General features: G+C 29.2%; 1 protein-coding gene and 1 long non-coding RNA gene across 2 annotated transcripts; both read left to right on the plus strand.

The window, feature by feature from the left end:
- The first annotated feature begins 2,860 nt into the window (after positions 1 to 2,860).
- Positions 2,861 to 3,736, plus strand: LOC107062226 (uncharacterized). The gene is made up of 2 exons (XR_001474498.1): positions 2,861 to 2,919; positions 3,439 to 3,736. It is a non-coding gene; the product is annotated as an uncharacterized lncRNA (long non-coding RNA).
- A 4,564-nt stretch (positions 3,737 to 8,300) lies between these two features.
- On the plus strand, positions 8,301 to 11,420 carry LOC102579133 (protein NRT1/ PTR FAMILY 1.2-like). The gene is made up of 4 exons (XM_006355887.2): positions 8,301 to 8,563; positions 8,645 to 8,862; positions 9,775 to 10,325; positions 10,461 to 11,420. Exons 1-4 carry the CDS (start codon positions 8,473 to 8,475, stop codon positions 11,356 to 11,358), a joined length of 1,758 nt encoding a protein of 585 aa, XP_006355949.1. The 5' UTR covers positions 8,301 to 8,472; the 3' UTR covers positions 11,359 to 11,420.
- The last annotated feature ends 229 nt before the right edge of the window (positions 11,421 to 11,649 follow it).

Consider the following 11,649-nt stretch of genomic DNA (forward strand, 5'->3'; position numbering starts at 1 on the left):
ATTAAAATATACCTTGAACTTTGCTAGAAGAATATATATACCCCTAAATAATTTTTAAGAAAATTAAAAGTCAAAAATATAAATTTAAAACTAACTTTTTCACTTCCGTTAAATGAAGGGTATATGTGAGCTCATTTTGTAACGGTAGGGGTATATGTGAGCCGTTTGTATAACGGTAAGGGTATATATGAGCCACTTTCATAACGAGGGGCATATCAGCTCCAAATGACAAAGTTGAGGGGTATATCAGGCCCTTTTCCCATATTAAAATCAAACTAATCATGTCACGTAGATGCGATTATTCTTTACCGTTGTGGCATACACCATAATATTTTTCAGTCGAAATGTCAATATTTAAAGAAGTGAATAACACGATGAGTGATACAAGAAAAACCAAATTACAAAAAGAAATAGCTAGAAAGAAAACATATTACTTTATTTAGGCATAATACATAAATATGCTTTTTAACTTGACTTTAGCTGATATTTATGACTTCTAATGTTGGGTGTATACAACTAGATACTTATACTTATATAGAATTAAACAAGTAGACACACACGTCTTATGCGAAATAATACACGTAGAACATATGTAGAAAACTCCGTGGGAAGAATGTGTTTATTTGTTTAATTTTATATAAATTTAAGTATTTACTTTTGCACACATCACACTCAAAGTTGAAAGGTATAGATGTCAGTTGAAATCAAGTTACACATTTATATATGATGTCCATTATTTATTGATACTATAGTAGGATAGTGTGACTAAAAATGATAACTTTGTTTCTTAAATAAGAAGTTATGTTAATGTTTGTAGTGCATTTGAAGAATAAATAAGAAGTAATGTTAATGTTTGTAGTGCATTTGAAGAAGAAAAGTACTTATTTTTCAAAACTGTTTTTCTTTCTTCTATTTTTATTTTCAAATCTGATGCCAATTCAAATACTCTGCATCACGTAAAGAATAAAGAAATTAAAAGTTTGAAGTTTAATTTTATTAATAGAAAATGGTCAAAATTACTTCTGAACTATGCGAAATAGAGTATTTATACCCTTTATTATATTTTGAGATAAAAAATACCTCCGTCATTATCTCAAAGACCATAAATACCCTCATTAGTTAACTATCCAAATTTTTAGTGACGTGGCAAGCCACATGGGACTAAACCCCCACCTAAGCGTTAACAAGGATTTACTTAAAAAAAACTAGACCTTTAGCAACGATAAAAGTTGCCACAAAATCCCAAAATATTGTCACTAAAGTTTTTAAGTGATTTTTAGCAGCGACTTAAGGATGCCATAGCCATTCATTAGTAAAAACTATTTTTTCAACAAAAAAAATGATAATTAATTTTCGGTTGCAACCTAATTTTTCTAAAATAAACAACATGTACTATCAATATTAAAAACATCCAATATTATTAGGAAAATCATCAAAATTACTTCTCAACTCAAATTCCCTACTACATAATGCATTATTGTACATTTTATGCATTTACACATGACATAAAAATAAAACATATAGTGTCTTCAAACTCCTATTTGATCGATATTATTTATAATTTTTCAAAAACAATGAAGAAAAAAAACACAAAATCATAATTTAATGCTCAAAATCAATGAAAATTTTAGTGGTGATACTCTGGGCTTTTGTGGCGACTTTTGTCACGGCAAAAAGTCTAGTTTTTTTTAAGTGAATCCTAGTTAGCAACACTTAGGTAGAGGGATTAAGTCCCACATGGCTAGCCACGTCATTAAATTTTTTGGCTATTAACTCTTTAGGGCATTTGTTGTCTCTTAGAATAACGGCAGGGACATTTTTTCCCCAAAATGTAACAAAGGATATAAATGGTCTGTTTCGCATAATTCAGAAACAATTTCTAACTCTTTTCCGTTTTATTAATATTGACATGTAAAGAGCCGCTACAAAATCACCACTTTATTCCAAGATCATTTAATTTATAATTGTTCTAATTAGATTCAATGCTCAAATATGTAATCTATATATAATATAAAGCCAAATGTAGGCAGGGATGATGTGACACCTCTCTAAGGCCACCATTGCTATTTATCTTTTTTCTCTATTTTTTCTTATTTTTTAATCAAAGAACTAATCATATTCTATCCTATTTATTAAGTTTCATTAAATTTTATAACAACCATATTAATTTATTATGGCACAATCGGCTTTGCCTCGCTGCATACTTTCTTTTAGTATTCCTTACATCTATTCTCTAATCACCCGAAAGCAGTGGCGAGGCGGACATTGAGCAGAAAGACTGACTTAAGACTTTATTATTCACATCTCTTTATGGCCTAGAATATTATTTATCTTTAGTCTTCCCTTCCTTTTTTTTTTTTTTCTTTATGGCCTAGAATATTATTTATCTTTAGTCTTCCCTTTTTTAAAAAAATAAAAAAAATCCTTTCATTATTTTCATTATTAATTTGTTTAATTATAAAAGTTTATATATATATATATATATATATATATTAATTATTGTATTGTAAAAGTAAATTACTTAATTTATTATAAATTTTTTTATTAATGTAGAAACATTAACATCAAAAAAACTCTCCACATTCTTTTTTCTATTTTTTGTCTCACTTCTAATCATGAAATGATAATTTTTTTATTTTAAAAAAATAATATTTTTCTCTTTATTTTTTTAATTTATTCACAAGGAGTTATTACCCATGACTTGCCCCTCTTTAATTTTTACTCTTAATAATATTCATAACTCCCATAATTTTTTGTTCATAACCTCTAAACTTAAATTTGTAAGTTTATGATGTCTTATGGTATTCCTCTATTTTCCCTATAAATTCATATTAGTTTCATGAAGACTCACATTCAAAATTATCTTTTCTCTTCTTCATCATATTTGTTTGGTTTGTAACAAAATATAAGTACATGAAAGTAAGAAATATTTCATTGCAAATTTTTATTTTTTTCATTTCCTCTATTTTGTATATATAAATTCATATTTATTTTCATGAAGATTCACATACAAAATTATAATTTCTCTTCTTCATCACATTTGTTTGTGAATTAACTGACAAGTAACAAAAAAGAAGTACATGAAGGTACGATATATTTTATTCTCAAGTCTTGCTCTTTATTTTTATGTACTTAGACATGCTTTCTTAATATTTTAATTATGTTTGTATTATCATCCATCAAGCAAGTATGATTAAAAAAAATGCCTCTGTAATTCTTAGCAATGTGTTGTCCGTGCAATTGCTCTTTCTAATAGTTAATTTTCTGGATATAATATAGTTTGATTATAATATCTGTTAGATTTCAAGAAATGATTATTATTTAGTATTGTTAGTACTATTAAAAAAAAAAAATACAAATATACTACATATAGTTTAAATTTCTTTATTTCTTTTGATATAATTATTTTTAATTGGCATATGATATTTTTTTATTCAGTTGGTCGCATATAATGAAGAGTTTGACATATGGAGCAAAATATGGTGGCGGATCTACTTGCAAAGGAAGATGGTAGAAGGAAAAAAAATGAAGTATAATTAGAGATTATTTTTGCTAGATTTTTTTTTTCACTTTGACTTGTATTAGTAACTTAGTTACTTTTGCTAGAATTTTTTAAATTTTGGGTTGTATAAATAATTTAGCTAAATGTATTGTCAACGCTAATCATTTGATCCTTTACTATTCTACTTTTTCTTTGTTATGAAGCAAAATTAATATAATTATCACATTTCAGCAACAAAAAACTATGATGATTGGGAGTTTCATTTTTATTATACTTGCAAAAAATGTAATTGAAAAATAAAATATTAGTTTCATGATGCCATTTTATTTTTTGCGTATGTAACAATCTGTTTTCGTCATCATCCTTTTTGGTTTGAAATGTATTTATAATTTTTATGCAGTCACCGATTATTTATAATTTCTTTGTTCATTTTTTTGTATTTTCACCCCTTATTTTTATTTATTTATTTTACAATAAAATCAATGCGTAATTAGTAATACATTTAATGTCTAATAAAATCATACATTTAAATTATTTTATAACTCATGTCTCTTCATCTTACTTGTAACTTCTAATATTAAATATTATTCATAACTATTGTATGTTTCATTTTTCATAATTCTTAATAATATTTAATTAATGTTTAAAAATTATAATAAACAAATGTAATAATAAAGACATAATAAAAATTTCAGTTTTGTTTTATGAAATAAGAGTTTGTATAGAAAATTAGTACTCCTACAAAAGATAGAGGAAGTTAAAACATATAAAATATTTACAACGTAATACAATATATTGTTTTTCAACATATTACCTCTTATTCCATTTACTCACCACGATGAATATTTTGTTCTACTATATACATATACAAAAAAATACATTATATTTTATATGTTTAAAAAAATTGAAAAAAACGTATGATATTGCAGATGAAGAGAAATATTAATATTATTTATATATTCGATACTAACCGAAATATAAATATTACATATTATTATCTTATAAATATTTCATATAGCCGCGCGAAGCACGAATACTTTCACTAGTTATTAATAATTCTAATATAATGAAGATATCACTAACATGGAATAGTGGCCGATTTACTATGTCTCACAAAAATTAAATAAATTGATTATATTATCAATCAAATAAGAAACATTAGAAAAACTGATTATAATAGCAACTTTACATTTTAAAGAACTTGAAGATTATATATACTTTATGAAAAGATATATATTGCTTTAATTTTTTAAAAGTCGAAAGTCTATTTAATTTTAACTTTAAGCCATTAATTTATTTGAGTAGAAATATTTTGGCCAATTTTGAAAGCAAATAAGTGTAAAAGTAACAAGCTTCTATCTTTTAGTTTGAGAAACACACTTCAATATTAATTGGATTTTGTTTTATCCACGTGACTTTTTTTTGCCGACACGTTCAAGTTATGTGTTTCATTTTTAGTTGAGATTGTTATATGTGTTAGTAATGTGTTGTCACTTTTTGCTACGATGGAATTCCAAGAATTATATATGCTACGTACATATACGTTAGTTTTTTCACAATTTCTAACAATATATCGGTAGGTGGGGGGCTGCTCACAGTTTTGTAACCTCCTCTGTGGCTGGCTGGAAATCAAAGATGACACGAGTTATTAAAGTTTTTTCACAATTTCTAACAATATATCGGTAGGTGGGGGGCTGCTCACAGTTTTGTAACCCTCCTCTGTGGCTGGCTGGAAATCAAAGATGACACGAGTTATTAAATGAGCAAAGGTAAATTGACGTTTTAAAATTAAATTGATACGATATATAGAAGCTATAATGTAAAATATGTGTATTTTTTCCAGCATGAGTTGTAACGTAGTGGTGAGACTATTCCATTTTTTTATCAGATGTCTCAAATTCGAGCTTTATATATGGAGCAAAATTTTGTTAGGAGTGTCACCTCCAAATGAGCCTTGTGGTGACAATTCAAATTTAGTCGATGCTTCCATATGAGGTCTAGACACTGAGCGAGAAATCAATAAAAAAACATATATATTTTAAATAATTGATTTTTAGAGAGTTGATTGTATACCATCTATGTCAGAATATTAAATAAAGATAATAAAATATCTACTATCTACTACTATCTTATAAATGAGAATAAGCACACACCTTGTCAATCGAACCCATGACCCCAACCAAAGCTAATATAGGCGAAATTCTGAACCCCATCAACTGTTGAGCTACTCCTTTGACATATGTTCAGGGGGTTTAATTTTAAATATATACATGTACACAAAAAAATGAGTTAATATCTCAAAAGGTCACTCAATTTTGAGAATTTATCTAGCAAAGTCATTGAACTTTGTTTTGTATCAATAAAATCACTCAATTTACACTTTTGTAACAAAAAAATCACTCAATTAAACTTTTGTATCAATAAAATCACTTAACTAAATTTATCATTGAATTTTTTTTGATATCACAAAATAGTATTTTTTATGACAAGTATACATTAATGGAGTTTAATTATTATGCATTTAATTAAGCAACAAATAAAGGGCTCCTGAGTTGGACATATATCACTGGTAAAGTGTTGATTATGTGTGTTAATCCTATTAAATTAAGCGAATACATAAATAATTATGGCAGTCATGTCTCATTTGCCGTGGAAGTTTTGTAATTAAACTTCATTAATAAATGTATACATGGCATATAAAATAACTACGAAAAGGAAAAAAAAAATCATGTGTAAAGCGCTGACTAATTTGTTTATCAAACTTCTCAATATTCACTGCTAGGTTAGGTTTAAGACTTTAAATTATAACCAACAAATAAGGGCTCCTGGGTGGGATATATCACGGATAAAATGTTGGTTTACTGTGTTAATCCTATTAAATTAATAATTAAGGCTGTCACGTCACAATTCCAAAAGTTTTATTCTTAAACTTAATTAATATATATATGGCATAAAAATAATTTATTTTATTAGATCAAAATAATTTTAATGATAAATTTAGTTAAATGATTTTATTGACATAAAGGTTAAAATTGAGTAATTTTATTGATACAAAATAAAGTTTGATGACTTTATTAGATAAATTCTCAAAGTTGAGTGACCTTTAAGATATTAATTCCAAAAAAATTGATCTAATATATATAGTGTATATTTTTTACCGAGACGAATGTACATATTTTCATTTTTTTACCATTGAGCTACTCCTTTGACGTATGCTCAGAAATTCAAGAGGCTTGTTGACAAGCACACTCTTATAAATGCCTCTTGGCTTTTAAGGAGTATTTATGTCATTTCATATTAGAATAAAACAATATAATTGGACCTAAGAAAATCTTACTATAACAACTATGTATACTTTTTGTGTGTGTGGACTAAAGTGTCCTCTGAATATGTCACGTCCCCAACCATCCCCCACTATTTCTTCCTTTTATGTATTGAGAATTTAACCTTGTCTTTTATCAAGATAAAAAATAAAAATAAAAATAATTTGTTTATAAAATTTCAACAAATTTTTAGAAATGATTAATTATTATTATTATTCAATATTAATAAGTGGCTAAAAGCAATACTTTCGAAATTTTTTCTGTGTTACTTTATTTGTCTTATTTCATTTTTTTTATATATATATTTGATAATTTCATAAAAATGACTATAAATCAAAATAATAACAATTTAAAATATAAAATAATTTATTTTCTTGGTTGACTCTAGAATTTTTATTTGTGCCACGTAAATTGGGACAAAGGGAGTAACATATACATGTGAATAATGCATAAGGAATATTATAAATCATAAAATATCTAAAAAAGAATTTTTTTTTTTTGGGTGATTCTGGAAATTCCGTCTATGCAGCATAAATTGAGAAAAATGGAGTAATTTATATTATGTAAAGTCACGTAGAAAGTATAATAAATTACAATAATTAATAACTTAAAATCTTTTTAAAAGTATAAATTTTTGGATAACTCCCAATTACATTTGCATCACATTAATTAAAACGAAAAGGAATATATATTAGGCCCATGCTAGGATAGGACGGGCACTTACCTTAAGTGCCAATTTGCACCATCATGTGCACGCCGACAAAATAAATTTGAACAATCATGTGTAGTAAATTTGAACAAACTCCAACCTCTCAAATGAAAGTAAAAAAAAAAAGCCGTCAGCGAAAAAATTGAAGGTCTCCAAGAAGATATAATCCATAGAAATTGAAAGAAGTAAGTATAGTCAGGAAATTACATTGGAAGCAAAATTTATATTAAAAGTAGAAATCACACCAAAAGATTTTATACCTAAAAGTAGAAATCACCGTGAAAGTGAAAGTAATTGAACAATGAACAATTCACAGTGTGAAAGCAATCGCTCCCAATTTTTTTTTACTTTCGTTTGAGATGTCGAGTCGGTCTGGAGTTTGTTTTGCCATGATTGTTCAAATTTATTTTGTCGGCATGTGCAAATTGGCACGATCCGCTTCTTTCTCTGTTTTTGTTCTTGTTGTGCATTTTACTTTACTTATTTAACATAAATAAAGAGATAAAATATTTCAAATGATCTCATATAAATATACTTGTCAGATTTTTAACTCATCCAACTAATAAAATATGCGAAAATTAAGATATGATAATTGTGTCATATCTCATCTTATATTTTATTCTGTAGTTGGCACGGAAAATCATTTTAATATAAATAATAAGATTAATTATTTTATTAAAATAATAAAAGGTGAAAAAAACATAATCATATATTTATCTAACTCATCTCACTAATAAAAATATGTCAGAATCAAGTTAGGATAAAATTTATACGTGTCCGTGACTTAATGGTGCAGAACTCACCTGTCCCTTTAGTAATTGATTCCGCGCTGATAGCCACTAATTATCAACAAGTATATTTTTGTATCTATTGAATCATAACAAGATCTGTTCCAAGAGGTTAGACTGAAAGAAGAATTTGAACAAGGAAGAAAGAAAATGGAAAACAACCCAGAAAAAGAAGAGTTTTTACTGAATCACTCACAAAATTCAACAAAGGGAGGTTTAAAAACCATTCCTTTCATCATAGGTATGTGTAATAATTTCTCTGTTTTTTTTTTTACTCTTTCTTTGTAAATTGTTTAATTGATTCCTCGTGTTGGTATTGTAGTGAATGAATCATGTGAGAAAGTGGCAAGTTTTGGGTTGCAACCAAATATGATAATCTACATAACAAAATTTTACAATATGGATGCTGCTCGTGCTTCAGTTTTGATTAGTTTATGGTCAGCAATTTCAAATGTATTGTCTATTTTGGGAGCTTTTATTTCTGATTCTTACATTGGAAGGTTTAGGGCTGTGGCTATTGGAACCATCTCTAGTCTAATTGTAAGTTCACTTTATTACCTATATTCTTGTTTTCAATTTGTCCTGTTTAGCTTTGCTATTTAAATGTTCTAAAGATAAAAAACTTGACATACTTAAAACTCTATTGTGTTATAATCACCCATCGGTTGCTCATTAGCGATAGGGATGACAATGAGGCAAATTTTTTAATCTGCCCCGCTCCGCCCAGCATAACAACTTTTTCATTTGAACTCGCCCCACCCTGCCCTGCATAATTTTTTTTTTATTTTTTTTCTAGTTAAGTTTGATATTAAAAATAAATTTATTTTTCAATAAGTTGTATTAATTTAATAGATAATAACTTAAAATTCTAGTTTTTAGAGGTCAATTGAGGAACTTGTAAGAAATTGTATTATTTTTTATTGAATCATTTTCATTTACTATCTTGAATATTTAAGTAGCTTTAAATAAATTATTTTAATAAATAATGTTCCATTACTCTTATAACATGTAAAAATAAAATTAGAATTAAGTTTGAATCAGCCTAAAATCACATATACGTGCGCCCCGCCCTGCCCCTCCCCACATAAATTTTAAGAAAACCAACTTCAACCCACCCCGCACAAGCTTAAACTCACCCGCATCCGCCCCATCTCCATCCCTAATTAGCGATGGCAAATGAAAGACTTTGCTAGGCCCAGCATAGCTTCAATATTCTTCTGCTTCCATTTAAGCCATATAATTTTGGATTTGGATCTTCCTTGTTTCTCTATTTAAGTCATATAATCTGGTCGGGGTACATTACACAACTACCACTTTTACCCTAGTTCTTATACTTGCTCCATCCATTTGATTGCAAGCAAACCGGCATCCCTAGCTAGGATTTCTTAAGAATGTTTTCAAGCAGATTATTCCTTGTTTAGTTGTAGAGGTTTATTCCTTTTCTTTCAACAGGGAATGCTTGTTCTTTGGCTCACAACAATATTTCCACAACTCAGGCCGTTACCCTGCGGTCAGTATCAACATGATTGTAATGGAACAACAGCAGCTCAACTTGCTGCAATTTTGTTTTCTTTTGGGCTTATTTCCATTGGTGCTGGTTTTGTTAGACCTTGTTCCTTAGCATTGGGTGCCGACCAATTGGAGAACAAAGAAAATCTAGATAACGAGAGGCTTATCGATAGCTATTTCAACTGGTTCTATGCCAGTGAAGGAGTTTCAGTTCTTCTTGCAGTTACTGTAATTGTTTATATCCAAGATCATTTTGGTTGGCAAGTTGGGTTTGGTGTCCCTGCTTTGCTCATGGTTTTATCTCTTTCTGTTTTCTTGATCGGATCTCCTCATTATATCAAAGTAATACCTCAAGGGAGTTTGTTTACTGGATTGTTTCAAGTACCAGTCGCAGCCTTCAGAAAAAGACACATCAATGTTCAGTTGAATTATAGTGATGACTGCTACTATAAAGCACCTCAATCAAAGCTCCTTGAACCATCCACTGACTTCAGGTATACGCGCTTCTATATTTTCCTCAATGGTATAGACATCTTCAACATCCATTCATGTTCGTTTACCCATCTTATACTTGTTTTCGTTTGATGTATAATAAATGGAATGATGATTCATTGTATATTATATTATAGGTGTTTGAATAGAGCTTGCATAATTGAAGATCCTCACATGGAGTTGAAACCTGATGGAAAAGCTTCAGATCCATGGAGTCTCTGCTCTGTCGAACAAGTCAAAATAATGAAGTGTTTTCTTACCGTTCTTCCCATGTGGTCCACCTGTATTATGCTTCTTGTGTCGTTGAGTCAGCCACTTTCGATATATCAACTACTGACCGTGGATAGACACATTACCCCTCAGTTTGAAATCCCAGCAGGATCATTTGGCATGATTACCCTTCTTTCTTTGACAATCTGGTTTGCTTTTTACGATCGTGCATTGGTGCCTTTACTGTCAAGGTATACTGGACTGCCGACTGGGATAAGTCCATTTTCCAAAATGGGGATTGGCTTAATTGTGGGCATTGTGGCTACGGTACTTTCAGCTATTACAGAAACCATACGACGCAATAAGGCAATCAATGCAGGGTTTGAGGATGACCCGAATGCTGTGTTAAACATGTCCTCTATGTGGTTTGTTCCACAGTTGGCACTATATGGGGTGGCTGAGGCTTTGAATGTGGTTGGACAGATTGAGTTCATATACAGTCAATTTCCAAAAACCATGTCCAGTTTTGCAGCAGCTCTTTACACGTTTGGCCTTGCGCTTGCCAACTTAATTAACAGTCTCTTGGTGAGCGTGGTGGATAGTATTACCTCAACCGGAGGCAAGACAAGCTGGCTCGCAACCAACATAAACAGAGGTCATCTAGATTACTACTGCTGGCTAATGACTTCATTATGTGTGATTAACTTCCTCTATTTTTTAGCCGTTTGTCAGTTTACTGATCAGCATCACCATGATGGTAGGAGTAGCTTATTTCCTGAGGCAGAAGAGGAACACACCGCGAATAAGCGTTTCCATGGTGCTTAATTGTAACAATCAAGTGTGTACGCTATTAAATGTTTGGTTAGATTAAATGTATTCAAAATTAACTTGTTTTCCTCAAATTTAAGGAAAATGACTTCCATTCAAAAATTAAGGAAAACATTTTCCAAAACTCTACTTCATTGTTAAATATTTTTTTTCTTAAAAACTTTCTCAGGACCTCCATAATAAGTTGGAGAACCATCACGTATACTCACACCATTTTTTAACGCATATTTTCGCATTTGCAGGCCATCTTTTAGGAATTATCAAAATTTCTTGATTTTTCGTGTGTAT

The sequence above is a fragment of the Solanum tuberosum genome, unplaced genomic scaffold, assembly GCF_000226075.1.
Source record: "Solanum tuberosum cultivar DM 1-3 516 R44 unplaced genomic scaffold, SolTub_3.0 scf00210, whole genome shotgun sequence".
In the NCBI taxonomy this organism is placed as follows: Eukaryota; Viridiplantae; Streptophyta; class Magnoliopsida; order Solanales; family Solanaceae; genus Solanum; species Solanum tuberosum.